Here is an 18,012-nt window from a genome sequence, read left to right as displayed (position 1 = left end):
TTAACTCTTGTACTTGAAACCGCTAAAATTTTTTTTACTTAGAACACATCTATGATCCCTGTAGTTACCGTTTTACTCTCTTATTTGAAACCACTTTAACAAAATTTTAGTTAGAACACATATATAAGCCCTGTAGCTACGCTGTACAATCTCAGTCACTAAATTATCAATATTTTCCCAATTTTATAAACAATTGTTATTTTGTGTTGCAAAATGTTATGTTCTGCTAGTTAGAATACTAAGAGAGGCTAACATATAGATAAATAATATTTATTATGTACAGAGCATTTACAAAAAGTTTTTTCCTTTCTTTTCAATACTAACAATATTTTAATCATATAATACATTTTTAAATTATATATAGCTAAACTTTGAGTAACTTACATACAAACCATCCATCAGATGAAGGTGAAACAAATAACCAACATGAAATGTGCAAAAACTGACAGACAATTGCTCTGGTTGAGAAAAAAAAAAAAAAAAAAAAAGCAAACTGTCCATCTGTTTGTAAATATTAAAATAAATAATTACCTAAAATTTACAAATGTCTGTTTCTCATCGACTATCATGCACAATACAGATATAACATAAGGGCTTTATTTTTTAGAACATTTCATCTTTACAAAATAAAAACAACACAGACAATTTATTTAATAAATTAATCAATTAGTATTTGCAATTCATATATTTTTTCCCAATAGAACTAAACAACTGCAGCATCACAACTGACAAAAATATTGTAATAAGATACGTAAGTACTATACATATTTATAAAAGTTTCGAACATAAAATACAATACTATGAATAATAGTCTATTGACTTTTTCTAAACTAATGCATACATAGGAAGGTCGGGAAAAAATATACAGTGCAAGTACTTCTATTATGAGGAAAAAAAGTATCTATCTTCATTGAGCAACTGATACATTCTCAGTCATTTTGAACTTAAGTATCTCTCTACTGCTAACCACATAGTACTTATTAACACAGCACAAAAATTAATTTACACAAATCTGTGATTATATCACAGCAATAAAACAGGCAGCAAATATCACAACCGTAAACTTAATTAAAAATTAGTTGATACTTTTTATGAGCAAGTAATTTTTCAACACAACAGAAGTAATCACTTCAGTCAAAAAATAAAACAATAATGCATAAATGAATAACTTAACATAATTTATTACAGCTCTAATACTCAGTTGAAGTCAAAATGATTATGTTTCCTATTTTCCCTAAAGCACTTTGACACAAGGCAAGGAGATTAACCTGGAACAAATGTTTACAAAAGATATAAAAGCCCTGAATAACAACTATGACTTTATGATAAAGGCATCTGTGTAGTAAGGAGTACACTATAAATTACATCACACCAGTTAGTGGTTTTTCTCATTACATGTGTCTATTACAAGAAAATTATGAAAAAATTTATGAACAAGTATATTATAATAAAAAATTTATTTTCTAGTATAAAAATTATCAAAATATTACTTTCACCAAAAGAGACAAGCTAAAAGTAACTTGACAATACCGTTGAAAACAGATTTTGGATTTAGAAACAAGTTGGCTGAAAAAGACTCCCAGAAGTTATGTTGTCTTAATATTTTATATAGCTCCAAAAACAGACAATACATAATAATAAACCTGACTAATACAAAATGTGTGATGCCATTTATAATGACTTCTAATATGGGAAGGAGTCGGAACAAATGTATACAGCCTCATACAATTTAGTATCCATTTTTCCATCTAGTTCACAGTTTTTTGTAGCATTTGGTTGCTGCTGAAAATATCTCACGGCTGCTAGTAAATTTCAGCTGTGATTTCTTTTATTATGGAACACCATATTTTTTCTCACTCTTTCTAACGGAAGACTGACTGCTTTTAACTTCCATTACAGTGGAGACGGACTTTTAATAATATTCCACATCTGCAAAGCTGTGCTATTTTTTGCAACATTAACAAGGAGCAATTTGTCATTGGGACTTATTCCTAGAGAAGAGAGATATCATGATTACACCTTCAGATATTACACTAAAAACACAAAATATTCTCAAATGGATAATTGAAAAACTCTTAAGAATCACATAAAACACAAATCAGCATTTCTCAATGTGTGGTTCTCAAAGCCTGCTCTTCTGGTCCTCCTAAAAAAAAAAAAAAAAAAAAAAAAAAAAGAAAAGAAAACTGCATATACCACCCTACAGCTGAAAAATCTCAGAATTTTGAAATTAAGTATGGGAATTGTAAGGCTTTTTCTTCAAATTCTAATATTTTATGAAATTTATTAGTGGCTACCTTATCCACTGACTTCCTACTCTAGTCTTACCAATAAAAGAGGGATTTAAACACTATAACTGTGGTGTTTCTTGCCAACAGACATGCAAATAAAGAACAGCTATGCAAGAATTGGCAGGAAAATCCATCTCATTAATATGAACACGAACATTTTTAAAACTTTTTCATAAGATAAATATTATCCTACCTAACCCTAAGAGCTTTGAATTATTAAACATAAATGTAAACTTTCTTCTATTAGCTTAATTACTTAATACTAATACAAAATTAAATGAATTTTAATGAACTATTTTAAAAATACAGGTACACTTGGACTAATATATGCAGAAAAAATTGCTTTTCAAGGGGTAGGAGTAAGGTAACGTTTTCCATTATAAGACAAATTCTTGCCTGAAAAAAATTTGAGAAATGCTGGCATAAACAATAATAAGTTTGATCATGTTGCAAGCTTAATGAATTTTGGCAATTCAATTTATGTGAATATGGAATACATAAAAGAGAATTTCCACAAAATTAACCCTCCTAAAACTGACTGCTATTCTGATTAAATTTAAAAGATACCCAAAACAAATTAGGTTACCTTCACATTGCATAACTAGTGAGACATAAAAATGGACTATACAGTACAAAGTCTCAGATCTTGAATATTTTCTGGACTTTTGATCATCAATTTAATCTAGTAAATATTATATGCTGAAATTATATGATTAGAAATATGATACGTGTTTGTGAAATAATAAATCATATAATCATAAGAAAACTAAGGGGCCTATGCAATGTGCCAAGCTCTGGCAAACATGCACATAACCATTTTTCTGGCAACCATGTTCATAATAGTCCTTCAATCAAACAATGCCACCATTTTCATATGTGTTCTATTTCGTTTTTTTACCTATATAGCTGCTATTTGCATGAAGCTCAGTCTCTGCAGTTCTCTGATATTTTTTAAAGTGAAAGCAGATTGCTGTGCTTGTACGAAATTTCTTACCTCAGTACTTATTATTCTGTATCACAGTCACTTCACAATCCAAGTTGTCTTCCTCTTCATCAGAGGAAATAATCAAAGATTTTCATAAATCTTCAATCAAACCACTTTTTCCAGTAGTCATTTTCTATATGAGTGCAGTGCTTCTTCCATTTTTCTATCATTACGCTTTCAAAAGTTTCTTTTGCAATTTTTAATAATTTATTCATTTCCATGTCTCCAGTTCCGAACAAGTCGCTTTATTTCACCCCATACGAATTCAATTGCATTAATGTTGCAGTGGTATGGGGGCAGACGTAGAGCCGTAAAACCCAGTTTTTCGAGCATTGAATCAAATTTATACGACTTTTCTTTAGGAGCATTTTGTTTGACAAGCTCCATTAACTCACTTTCCGCAAAACTGGAGAGAACTGTACATTTTTGTTAAGTAACCAATGAATAATTTCTTCTTTTCAGCTTGCCATAGTTGGACATTTATTTACTTGAACAGTGTGGTAGGATGCATTGTCTAGAATCACTACAGCATTTAGTGGAAGATTTGAAATGAGTTTTTCGGAAGTCCACTTTTCAAAAACAGTAGAATTTATTTGCACACGATAGTCCCCTTTGCTTTGTATACTAGAGACGTATCAGGTAAAAATCCCATATCTCCTCCAGCAAATAAAACAATTCTTTTCAATACACTGCCACTCTGCATGATGCCAAAAACTGCGTCAAATTGCCAACACTTTGAAAAATGTTATATTGTTATCCACCCAGGTTTCGTAAAAGTAAATGAGAGGTCTTCTTTCACAACGAAATTGCCTCACTTTTCTAAGATACTGCATTCTTTTTAACACAATGTCACTTCTTTCAATTAAAACTTTTCTCTTGTTTAGGCTTTTTCTCCATACAAATCCAATACTATGCAGTACATTTCTTAATGTTTCTCTTTTCCATTCAAAATCAATCTTTTCCCCCTTAATATAAAATTCATAAACAGTTCTTTGAATCACATCACATTCAAAACCATCTAAACCAATCCTGTTTAATACTTCTTTTTTTGGGCTTTTTCAAGGAACAAAAACTGGCTCTTCCTCCCTTTGTGTCGGTGAAATTTCTTTATTGCCATCAGCGATACTCCTGCAATGCTGCTGGCTCTTTTCGTGGGCTGCGAGATGGGAATGCTAAGTTCTCCATTCTCGGCTTCGATGTCACAAAATGTAATGACATTATGCAGCAATTTCTTAGGATCACTGTGAAAAGCTTTTTTTTACCAACAGAACTCATTTTAACAATAAAAGCAAGCTATTCCCAATGCTTACATAAAAGATCGCAATATTGACAAATGTTAAGTAAACAATCAACCATGATCTAAATAAATTCTGTGTAAATGCGGTGGAAACCTATTGATCGTTTTTCTTTCTTTATGACAAAATAAAATACATCCACTAAAGGATATAGTTCCTTGATTTTAGTGACCTTATCTTTAACCCTTTGCACTCGAGGTGCTTTTCTGTCGGGTGAACCAGCAACTCGAGAGTAATCAGCCACTCCCGCTTATATCATGAGTTCCTTATTGTTAACTTAAAATAATTAATTTAATAATAATTTAGACACAATAAAACACTTTAAACTCGTATATTTTAACATTATACATATTTTTTTAACTTAATGAAATATATGTATTAAATATGTTCTAAAATTAATTTTGCTTTGTATGATATTTTACAAAACAATCTCCAATATGCATCCTTGGCTTGCCGGGGCATGTGTCACAGTAGTATACAGTTTGTCGCTTTTGGGACGTTCTTTGGGAGCAAACCTTGCAATCTTTTTTGCCTCATCAAAATAATATGCAGCTTCCCATTTAGTCAGATCGCTTCAGAAATGCTGTGTGAAGTAGAAGCTTTGCTGGGTTGTTTTTGTCGAAAGTCTACTCTCAGTTGATCCACTAAAGTTTTCAAATATTGTAGGTGACTAAGCGACCGTTCGTTTCTCTGCTTCTTTACTGATTTATAAAGAATGTATGAATTGATGGAGCAGATCTCCAAACCTCCCAAAAATAGTTTTCGCCACCATTTTACGGATTTTCTTCAATATGTCGAAGCCAGTTGGTCAGCTCGATCAACACTGCTTATAAATTTGATGTAATTTACAGTAACATTGGGGTTTTTCATAACGACTTCAATACTGCCTTGTAGAGTTCTTCTTACAGGAGTTATTCCCGCATTATTCCAAGTAGTCAAAGCCGTCACAATCCTCTTGTCCTTCCATGCAAGAACCAAAATATTACCTTTAAGATATGCACATGTGGTTCGATTCTCAAATTTTGGCATTCGTATTTCACATGGCAGGTGCTTTCTATTTGTCATGATCGTCCCAATTAAGTGGCACTTTTGTTTGCATAATTCTTTAATTAATTTGTTTGCATAAAACATTCATGCACATTTTTCATTATTTAGTTTCTTTAAATATAATGCAGGGCTTTAATATTTGGTGGCAATAATTTAAAAAGTGATACGCCATTTATAGCGATTCAACTCAAAATGCCAAAACGAAATTAATAGCTCTTCTGGGCTAAAAAAAAAAAAAAAAAAAAAAAAACACTATCAACATTTGCTTCAGTCAATTTTTTTTCAACATAAGTCACTTAAGCAATTTCAGTCTATGCATTAATATTTTCTCTAATTTTATAGACATATACTTTTTGTTCAGTTACAAAGCTTCTTTATTTAAGTTCTATAACTGCTGTATTGATAACTGATTCTGAATTCGACCGCTGAGCTCACAGAGGTCCAATTTTGCTTGCCTTAGTAGTTAGTGTCTTGGGGATTACTCGAGAGGATACCTGGATATTTCATTTGTGCGAAGATTGGTAAGCTCTTTTCTTTTGTTCATCTTGCAGCATGCACTACCGAGCCAAAGGTTAGGTTTTAGCAGCCTGTAGTGAGCATGGAGGATAATATTGCAGCATTCGCTGAACAGATACGCGAGAGCTAAGTACGAAGCTAAGTTAAGCTGTAGACTTATAGGTTTACAACAAGAGATTGCAAACTTGCGCCAAGCAAATACCCCTGAAAATGACCCATCATACGTGGAAATGTTAAAAAAAAAAGTGAGGTTTTTAACTTAGAAATGAATAAATGAAAAATCAATATGGATGAATTAATAAGTGAGCAAGTTAGTAGTTCACAGTCAAATTATGATAAAAATCACTTCTTAAAACCAAATAACCCAGAAAAGGAAGAACACAGAACTAACAATTTAAAACGCACATCCAGTGGGAAAAGCAGGAAAAAGAAAATCATTGATAATGAGGGATTTACCTCACCTAGGAAAACACATAAAAGAAATAATTCTCAACCCGAAATTAAATACTCAACCCAAAAGAATACTTTTGAGCCTCTCGAAAATGAAGTTAATATGGATGAGGGAAATCAAAACGAAGCCCCATTCGAAACACCTAAAAAGACAGCTGGGCATATACTGTAATATCTTGTTATTTAATAAATAAGTATAATTATTGTTGAAGTGGCAACGACATATTTGTATCAAACCGTTACTCAGCAACGAGATATATTATTTAAAAAGATTAGTATTTTGAAGATTTTGCAGCTAGGAGTAGTATTAAAATTTTGCCACTTAAGAATTGTATAAAATTTGTCTATCACCGAGAACTAGAAATAAAATTTATGTTCTACCAAGAAGATTGTCTGTTTTGTAACTTACTGCAAAATACATTACAGTCATTAATAAATTACCTCTCCCCCCTCCAGATAAACTTTAATTTATATTTTTAGAAATTAAAGTTTACGTTTTTTTTTTTTTTTTTCTTTTCCAAAACAACAATATCAGCACAATACAGAATTGAAATACAAGATATAACATAATAAGATACACTGAGGAAGAGAGGAAGGAACAAAATATTTTTTTTATCTACATAGAGAAACAAATTATTTAATCAGGCCAGGGAGTACGACTTAATGCGTCTACATTTTGATGGTTTTTACCACTTCGATGAACGATCGTGTAATTGTAGGGTTGTAGTGCCAGTGCCCATCTCATAAGTCGTGGATTTAGACTCACATTATTTTTGAGCCAAACTAAGGGATTATGATCGGTCACGATGAGGAATTTAGTATGCCCGTCTGAATAACATTAAAGTTTCTTTACAGCAAATATTATGGCGGCGCATTCCTTTTCTGTGGTACAGTATTTTTTTTCAGTTTCTGTAAACTTCTTACTGAGGTATAATACTGGATGTTCATTGTCTCGTTCATCTTTTTGAGCTAAAATGACACCCATACCAGAGTTTGACGCATCAGTTTGCAAAATAAACTCCTTATTGAAATCAGGTGCATGTAGTATAGGCCTTTGAGACAGTCTCTCCTTTAGCTCTTCAAATGCTTTTGTGCACTCTTCTGTCCAATTTATTTTCCCTTTCTTTAAGTTTCCTTTCAAAGTTTCTGTTAAAGGTAGATGAGGGTGCGATAGATGAGAACATGGGAATGTAATGAATATAATATCCCGCTAACCCTAAAAATGCTCTGACTTGACTTTTTGTGGATGGCACTGGAAAATAAAGAATAGCTTTTACTTTCACTTCACTTGGCATTCTTATACCACAACCTACAATATGTCCTAGATATTTTACTCTATCCTGAGCAAATTTACATTTTATTGGTTTAATAGTTAAAGCAGCGTCCTTTATTTTGGACAAAACGGCTTTCAGGTGACTTAGATGTTCTTCCCAGGTGTTTGAAAAGATTGCCACGTCATCTAAATATGGAACAGCAAAGTTTTCACAACCGTGAAGGATTTCGGCCATCATTTTACTAAATGAAAATGGTGCATTTTTAAGTCCGAAAGGCATCCGTAGAGGTCTAAATGTGCCAAAACTTGTAACAAAAGAGGCTAATCTTTGAGCATTAGGTGTTAAAGGTATTTGCCAGTATCCCTTTGTTAAATCCAAAAGAGTTATATATTTTGTGCCTGCTACCGTTTCTACTCGTTGTTCGATGTTAGGCAAGGGGAAGAATTGTGTTTTAGTCAATTTATTCAATTTTCTATAGTCGATACAAGGTCTTGGATCCCTCCCTGCTACTTCTACTAAAATCATAGGAGAAGTGTAATCTGAATCTCCTATTTCAATTATTTTATGCTGAAGCATTTTATCGATTTCTGTTTTTAATATATCCGTTTGTCTAGGAGACATTCTGTATGGTTTACAGTGGATTGGGGTGTCTTCTGTCAATTGAATATCATGCATTATTAAATGAGTTTTTCCAGGTTTATTAGAAAAGATTTTTGAAAACTTCAGCAGCATATCATGCAATTCTTGAATCTGTTGTTCATTTAGCTTATCACTTAAGGAGCTGTTTTCTTTGATGTCCTCAAAATCGAACAATGTTGGTTCAGAGTCAATTGTTGGGAAATTTTCCTCCATATCATCAATTTCAGACTGATCTTCTGTAATCATAAGGTTAATCAATTCTGCTCGTCTATGATAGGGTTTTAGCATGTTAACATGGTAGACTTGGTTAAAGTCATTTTTTTCTTTGAAACTCACAACATAATTAGTTTCGGATAATTTCTTCTCAACCTTCCCAGGACCTTTCCATTCAACTGTTAGTCTGTTTGGTTTATTTGTTGATACAACTAATACTAAATCCCCTTCAGAGAATTCTCTTTTTATAGCTTTACAATCGTATCACACCTTTCTTTTGGTTTGCATTTCCAGCATTTTATCTGTAGCCAGCTCTTTGCATCTTTTTAACCGATTATCAATTGAAAAACGTGTTCAACAACATTATTTCCTTCGTCTTCAGGATTCATCTATTGTTCATACAATAATGTTACAGGTGTTCTAAGATTTCGACCATATACTAATTCTGCAGGTGTAAATCCCGTACTCTCGTGCGTTATTGTTCTTAAAGCAAATAGAGCTGCGGGAACTTGCTTCTCCCACTCAGGGGCTGCTTCGATACATAAAACTTTTAAAATTCGTTTGATTGTTCGGTGAAATCTTTCAACAGGGTTGCTCTGAGGATGGTGTACTGAGCTTCTAGTTACTTTTATTCCAAATTTTTCTACAAATTCTATGGCTAGATTGCTCATAAAGGAGGTACCTTGATCAGTTTGTATTTCTTTCGGGAAACCCATTCTACTAAATATTTGTAACATGGCTTCAATTACTGACACTGTGCCAATATTAGGAACAGGTACAGCATCCGGATATTTTGAAGCTAAACAAATAGCTGTAATTAAATATCTATTGCCATTCAGTGTTATTGGTAAAGGACCGCATGCGTCAAAGTTAATTTTTGAAAATACTTCTGCAATAATAAGTACTAAAGCCAAAGGTGCTTTGGCTTTATCATTAGATTTTCCCACTCTTTGACATGGATCGCAAGTTTTAACATACTCTTCTATTTCTTTACAGCAATTAGGCCAGTAAAAGTATCTTGTTAATCTATCTTTAGTTTTGATGACACCTAAATGTCCAGATGTGCTATCATGACATAATGACTTTATTTGATCCCTATATTTTTCAGGAATAACAATTAATTCCCTTTCATTTCCATTTTTATCTATTTTCCTTTTCACCAACAATCCATTTTCTTTTACTTTGAAATCATTTGTCTTGCTGGAATTTTCATTTTTAGCTTCGTTAAGCAATGACGCTAAATCTCTGCTTTGATGCTGAGATTCAATTAATTCCTTTGAATTAACATTAATCACTTTCTTAAGTTCCTTGTCTTTCTCATCAGCTTGAGGTAAAATATCTTCGTCAGTTTCAATAAACTTCAGTTCTTCTAGTTTCTCCATTTCAATTTCTCTGTTTCGATCATCTTCATGAGATCTTTTTACTTGAGATCGTGTCAAAATTGCATTTATTTTTTCTAAATTTCAGAATGATTTACTTTTGAACAATTGGGCAGTTTTGTTACCCAATACATATCTGCCTGGATCATTTGTAAAAACAGCTGCCTTTGTCTTTATATGACCAAGTTCGCAATTAATTTCAATGGTAGACACACTAAGTGGTCATTTAAAAGATATTGTACCCAGACATGTTCTCCAGTCATTTTTGCGTTATCTATGTATTTCCGAGAAATAACATCAACAGTGGCTCCTGTGTCTCGAAGAATAGGCATTTCATGCCCATTAACTAAACCGTTAATTGTATATGTCTCTAACAAATCATCATTCGAAGATATGCAATTTACCTTTTCATTTGGTTTTAAGCGAGGACACTGAGGCTTAAAATGTTCGTATGATCCACACTCGAAACAACGTGGTCCATACCTTTTGTCATATAAATTTTCTTGGTTCTTGTTTTGAAATTGACTTCTTTGTCGGTGATCTTTCTGGTATTTTGAATCGTCCCATTTATCAGAATGCTTAAAATGAGGCGGATGCTCTATTTTTTTCACAAAATTATCATAACGCGGTTTAAATGATCCTTTGTTAATTTTCTGAGTCTGATTGACAGAAAATTTCAGTTTTATTGTTTTCCTCACATCTTCAAAATCTTCAATTTTCTTAACTATTTCAGTAGGTGAAATGATGATTGTCCATTGATCCATAAAATGTTCTTTGAAATCAGGAGAGGTACGTTTTTTTATTTGATCAACCAGCATGAGATCTTTTAGCTGTTCAAAAGTTTTAATGTTTAATCCGTTAAGCCATCCTTCTAAATAATTCTTTAATTCATAGTAGAAATCATACCAAGTACTTTCAGTAGATTTTTGGTGTTTATTAAACAGTTGTCGAAATTTTTCCGCACTTAATTTAAATCGTTGTAACAGTAAAGTTTTTACATATTCATACTTTTTCGCGTCCTCTTCTGGTTCTCTAGCAATAAGCTGAACAATGTCGGGAGGCAGCAACGAAATAAGTTGAGTCACTTGATTTTCAGCAGGTATACAGTCAAAAGTCGTTAATTCGGAATGATCTATAATCCGGACCTCAAAGCCAAAAACTTTCTGCGCATTTGCCGAGTTGACACATGCACATAGGCGTTTACGCGTGCACGTAAGACCTTTACGACTGCGCATAGGCATGTGCGCAAAAGCAGAATACGTTTTTACGTGCGCGTTTAATGTATAACGGACGGTATAAGCTAAAATTATCTAATTATCTATTTCAGTTAATGTTGATGATTGCGTTGTTCCTTAAACTTCGAATTGGATGCGGCTTATTATTTTTTGCAGACTTTAAGTAAAGTAAACTTGAACTTTCGATTATGTCAAATAGAATTTCCTATGCTGGAGCTCCCAAAGGATCTACAAAACGAAAGTACGTTTCGATGTCCATCAAACAAAAAGTGGAATTGCTGCAAAAAATGGATACAGACATGAAGAAGGTGACAGAGAGGTTAGTGAAAACGAAAAAATTTCGATTGACAAGTTAGTCTGTATTCTCGGCACAGCAATTACGGGACTTGAACAGGGGAACTTTGTAACTGAACAAGAAATTATGTCTGTTTATAGAATTAGAGAGAAAGTATTATCACATAAAACGAAGCAACTTAAACGACTTACATTGAAAGAAATGTTTAATAAAGTAAACAAATAAATATTTAGCTTTTTTTTTTTTTTTTTTTTTTGTAAATTTTGATACCCTTTAGATCCTAATTGTTCTTTATTTCATAAATTACGGTTTTATATTTTTAATTTTAGAATTTCTGCATGCTATCTTACGAGATTTAAACTGATGATCTATAATCCGGAATCGCCGAAGTCCCAACGAGTCCGGATTAACGACTTTTGACTGTATTCATTATTTTAGCTTGACGCTCAAATAACACCAGAAATAAACTTATTTCATCTTCTTTAGGGTTGAAACGTGGCATGACATCGTGAAGTCTGACTTTTAAAGCCTGCTCAGGTAACTGCGTAGTTTCTACCGGCTGTGCTGTTGCAGCCATTGCTTCCAACTGAAGTTTCTGTAGCTCAAAGGCTCTAATTTGCTCTTCTCTCTCACGCTCTTCTTTTCTTTCCCTTTCTTCTCTTCTTTCTCTTTCGCGTTCCTTTTCTCTTTCTTCTCTTCTTTCTCTTTCGCGTTCTTTTTCTCTTTCTCTTTCTTCTCTTTCGCATTCTTCTTTTCGTTCCCTTTCTTCTCTAATTGCAGCCAGTAGTTCTCGAGTAAACTCCTCACCATAATCGGGACTTTCAGTAATCAGTTTATGCAACTGAGCAATCTTAAATTCAGGTTTCACGGTTAAACCTAATTCTTCTGCTAGTACTTTTAAATCCTGTTTTTTACTCCTAGCTAAGAATGACATGTTGACACAAGTTACTTTTAATAGGCTTCCTTCTGAAATTCAATCTAAAAGCTCGTACTTGTATTAAAAATATATAATTTCTGGCGAGATTTAATTTCTCGAATACGAAATTCACACTAACCAATTGGAGAGAATTATTTAAACAACTTTGCCAGGTTGGCACAAAATAAGTTAATACTACATCGGGTTGACGTTTTAACTCACTATTCACAAGCCTCGTTAGCTATAACTATATAAACACCTTTGCCAGTTAGGCAATACAATGGAATTTTACCAACGTCAGTTTGACGATTTTACTATCTATCTCCACGCCTGGTTGGCAATAACAAAAACAATTTTTGCCAGTTTGTCAATACAACTTTTAGAATATACAATCTGTAATACGCCGGGATCACGTTACTATCTACCACACGCCTGGATGGCGAGAACTTAGACTTTGCCAATTCTGCAGTATAATCAATTCACTCTACGTCGGTTTGACATTATTACTTATTTTCACGCACTTGCTTGGCAACAAATTCAAAAACTCAGCTAGCAGTTTTATATATATATATATATATATATAAACGCCGGGATGGCTTACACATATCAATTACTAACATAAAAATTCAATACAAACAAAAGTAAAGCATAAATAATAATTTTAAAGTACTTCTTTACCACAAATATCAATTATAAATTTAAGCTGAATATTTTTAGTGTCAGTTATTTTAAACAAAATCTTACACGATAAACTATAATTCTGAAACAAAGTATTAAAATTCAATAAAAGCTTTTTTAAGAAAACTAAAAGTTAATCTTATCTTCAGAGATCACCAGTATCCTGTTTTTGACAATTTTTTTCTCGGATGAAAGTTATAGAAGCACAGAAGATAACCTTAATGATTCGCTTCAAATCTTTCTTTAAAACGGCAGACTTCTTACATCCATTTCTCCTTGAAATAAACAAAATCGGCAATTGGTATTAGCAAACTTGTTCTAAAAAATTCAGCAAATTTCTGGGATTAGGAGACTAGCATCATCGAATTGATAATTGCACTCCTAATTTCCAGTATCTCGGTGGAACCTCCAATTTATTAATGACTGTAATGTATTTTGCAGTAAGTTACAAAACAGACAATCTTCTTAGTAGAACATAAATTTTATTTCTAGTTCTCGGTGATAGACAAATTTTATACAATTCTTAAGTGGCAAAATTTTAATACTACTCCTAGCTGCAAAATCTTCAAAATACTAATCTTTTTAAACAATATCTCTCGTTGCTGAGTAACGGTTTGATACAAATATGTCGTTGCCACTTCAACAATAATTATACTTATTTATTAAATAACAAGATATTACAATACCGTCCATAGTGTTAGCCGACTTCAACGAGAATTGGGATAAAATGAAGGATAAAATCGAAGAAGTTTTAGGAATCAAAAATTACACAGGAGACTTAAAGTGAGGGAGACTAACAATTAGAGTCTTTGACTCTGACCATTATAAAACCATTACTGCTTACTTCCAGGGGAAAAAAAAAAAAAAAAAAAAACTGAAATGTTTCAGATTTTAAATTACGTCCAAAGGGGTGTTTTTTAACATTTTGTGTGTTACCTTTCTTTATTAAATATCATGTTCCTCGCACTTAACCATAAGATCCAGTGCAACAGCAATATCGCAAAATAGTTTTAAAACGAGCATATCTTTAGAATTTCTGATACAGAGACTCACGCGCTGGAGATAAAAATGTTTTTTCTGCACAACGTTGCCATTGCTCGCTTTGAAATCCTTGAGTTTGTTAATCAAAAATTCGTCAAAGTTTTAAAAAATAGGTAATCGATCATAAAACAAATTTCAAATTTGGTCTTCCACATGCTCATATTCGTTGGAGGATTACGTTATTCAAAATTCGATGACTCTATGTACCGTTGTTTTATCACAATACGAGAAATATACATACGAGGGCTATCCAGAAAGTAGATTACGTTTTGGAACAAAAAAATAAACAAAGTATAGGAAACAAATTTTATTATATACAGATGAAAGCCACACTCAAATACTACTTTTCTACATAGTCACCATACAAATTAAGGCATTTATCGTAGCGATGTACGAGCTTGGAAATTCCTTCGTCGAAAAATTCGGCTGCCTGCGCCTTCAACCACTTCGTTACCTCTTCTTGCCTTCCATCTTGCACAAAACTTGTGGTAACCAAGCTTTTCGCTGATGATTTCGTGCAACAAACTTAGCGAAATTTGTGGAAAACTCAAAGAAAGTTCCGTTATTGTGAAATTTCGATTTTCACGGACTTTAGCATCGACTTTTTCGAGAAGTTCGGCGGTCACTATGCTGGGTCTCCCACTTCGATCTTCGTCGTGAACATTGGTTCGGCCATTTTGAAATCTTATGACCCACTGACGCACTCCACCTTCAGTGATAATGTTGTCCCCATACACTTCACGAAGCTGCCGATAGGTTTCTATCGGTTTACAGATTTTTGCAGTCAGAAACCTTATTACTGAGCGCACCTCGCGGGATTTTAAATTAACGCAGACATTTCAAACCGTCACAGTATCTGAACGGAGCACAGCATGAACCTCTCACTAGCACGGCTAGATGCAGACTGAGCTGCGCAACGCTCTGACCCCAAGATGGCCGCGCTAGCCCCGCCCCTAGCGGACACAGACGGAAACGTAATCTACTTCCTGGATGGCTCTCGTACATTTATGCAGATTTTTCATTATTTAATTTCTTCAAATATAATGCAGGACTCTTAACATTTTGTGGCAACAGTTTGAAAAGTGAACCGACATTTATGAGTCCGACGCAAAATGCCAAAACGAAACTAATAGTCCTTCGGGATTCAAATCCCTTTGGACTAAAAAAACATTCTGTATCATACCTTCCAAATGAACTCGAAAAAACCCATCCAGGCAGTGATTAAAAAACTTGCAGCTACCACTAATATTGAAACTCTCCAAAAGGAGATTAAAGACATAGGAATTCCTGTTGAGAAGATAAGACAAATTACTGCTATCAGAAATGGAGAAATAGTCAAATTACCAGTTTTTCTGGTTGATGTGAAATGGAACGAAGACGGTAAAGATTTTCAGCGTCAAAAAACTTAAGACTTAATAACTTAAGACTAAATATCCTAATTGCTAAATACAAATCACGGCCAGGTCCCATTCAATGTCATAAATGCCAAATGTACACGGGACCTGTGTCATTACACACCTAGATGTCCGAAATGTGCTCAGATGCCTGAAACGTATCTGTGCAAGTCTAAAAAAGAAACCAACCCACCAGTCTGCATGCTTTGTGGTCAAAGTCATGTTTCTTCTTACAGAGGTTGTAGTAAGAACCCTGATAATATTAAGAAAAAAATTGCTGCGCAAAAAGCCGAACAAGAAAGAAAAAGGCCTCAAATCCCGAATTTAATTTGCAAAGCAAAGAATTCCTGAGTTTCCCTATGCGCAACCTGCAGAACATTCCAAACCCTCCCACGGCGTGGAATACTGGCAATTCCACCAATCAAGAGACACCCAGCTTTTTCGAAGGGGTAAAAAATGCAATTAATACAAGCCAAAGCATTTTTCACAAAATTTATGCCCGCTAAGACTTTAATGGAAAAATTTGAGATCGGTATGTCAGCGATCAACTATTTTATGAACCAAAATTATGAATTTTAGAGCAAATACTTATAATCCTAACTTGATAGCAAATACCAACAGTTTTCTCAAAAATGCATTTTTTAATGCAAATGGAATTAATAAACAGAAGCATGAACTTGCAAATTATTTGAAGAAACATGACATTGAAGCTATGTTACTTAATGAAACTCATCTGTATCCGAACTTAAAATTCAAAATCCAGGAATATAATGTTCTGAGGACGGATCGCACCCATAACAGCGGAGGCGGCACAGCCATTCTGATTAAAAATCGCATAAAATTTACCAAATTCAACATACCAAGCACAGGAAGAGTGGAAAATACCGCTGCTTTAATTTACACTTGTTTTAATGACCCTTTCCTCTTTATCTCGGTGTACAACCCTCCTCAAAATAATTTAACCAACGCTAATCTGGACAATCTCATAAAATCTAATTTTCCGACTTTATTTGCCGGGGATCTGAATGCCAAAAATACTAATTGGAATTGTAATCTCAACAACCGTAACGGAACTACTCTTAATAATTACGCACTCGGCAGTAATATCATAATCATCGCCCCTGAAGTCCCTACAAGATATCATTACGACGGAAGAGTCGACATCCTTGACATTTTAATTCTCAACAAAATTTATTCCACCTCTTATCTTGAAGTGACAGAAGAATTATCTTCACATCACCTGCCTATTAAATTTGATTTTTATGGGATTTACCCACCCCTCATGCGGCCAAAAATTAAAGTTAACCGGAATATCTACAAAAACGAACTTCTCACCGTGTCGAGCAGAGTTATCATGCGCCACTCTGAAGAAATTGAGCAAGAAACCCATAATTTTAATATTAAAATTCAAAAGCTATGGCTACAGCTTCCTATGTCCAGAAGAATGGTAATAATTAAAATCTTCCTCAAAACATTCTAAGTTTAAACCAGGAAAGAAATAGATGCAGTAAAAATTGGCAAATGAAGAGACCCATGTTAATTACTTAACAAGAAGGATCTCCAAAAAAATTATTACTTATCACTCTAACAAATGGGACACTCTCCTAGAAAATATTGATTTACACTATTTGGAAAATTGCAAGTTCTATCAGATCAAAACGTTCTAACCAACTTCACCCTATTATGCACAAGTGGCATACACATAACTCAGAACAGGAAATCGCAGAAGTAACGGCGAATAGTTTAGAAGTTTTCGAACCGCACTCAGCCCTTTCAATTACACAATTAATAATGAGACTGAAGAAATCAGACTTCGAAGAAACAGAAATTTCGTAAATTTTACCTCCCCCAGAGAAGTGCGTGAAATTATCAAGAAACTAAAGAAAAAGAAAGCACAAGGTCATGATAAAATTAATAATGAAAACCCTGCAAGCTCTCCCCAAGAATTGTATTGTTCTCCTCTGCAATATTTTCAATGCATGCAAGAGACTCTCTTATTTCCCAAGAAATTGGAAACACTCCATTGTCATTTTGCTCCTAAAGCCAGGAAAAAATCCTCATAATGTCACAAGTTATCGCCCTGTTAGTTTGCTCCCTGCTATTAGTAAAGTTTTTGAACGTATCATAGCAGCAAGACTCGGCACCTTCACTGATCAATTAAAAAATACCGATGACCAGCAATTCGGCTTTAAAAGAGCCCAATCCACTACACATCAAATTTAAAATTTAATGGAATTCATCGCATTAGAATTTCAAAAGTAGAAAGGAATCGAAGCATGCTACCTCGATATCGAAAAAGCATTCGATCGAGTGTGGCATGCTGGTTTCATTTATAAATTATCTAAATTAAAGCCTCCCGACAGC

The 18,012-nt window shown here is 33.6% G+C and overlaps 1 protein-coding gene across 4 annotated transcripts in view; it reads right to left on the bottom strand.

The window, feature by feature from the left end:
* Positions 1–254: 254 nt before the first annotated feature.
* LOC118194378 (uncharacterized) overlaps positions 255–18,012 on the bottom strand; it is a 139,510-nt gene continuing 121,752 nt past the window's right edge. For all 4 annotated transcript variants that reach the window (XM_085813509.1, XM_085813510.1, XM_085813512.1 and 1 more), the window contains one exon: positions 255–1,991. In XM_085813509.1, coding sequence (XP_085669635.1) covers positions 1,976–1,991 — 16 coding nt within the window. In that variant the 3' untranslated portion in view covers positions 255–1,975. The remainder of the gene's footprint in view (positions 1,992–18,012) is intronic.

This window comes from Stegodyphus dumicola, chromosome 3 (assembly GCF_044657685.1).
Source record: "Stegodyphus dumicola isolate Sdum_Otavi_A_Nest chromosome 3, ASM4465768v1".
NCBI classification, from domain to species: Eukaryota; Metazoa; Arthropoda; class Arachnida; order Araneae; family Eresidae; genus Stegodyphus; species Stegodyphus dumicola.
This window is presented reverse-complemented; position numbering and strand designations above follow the sequence as displayed.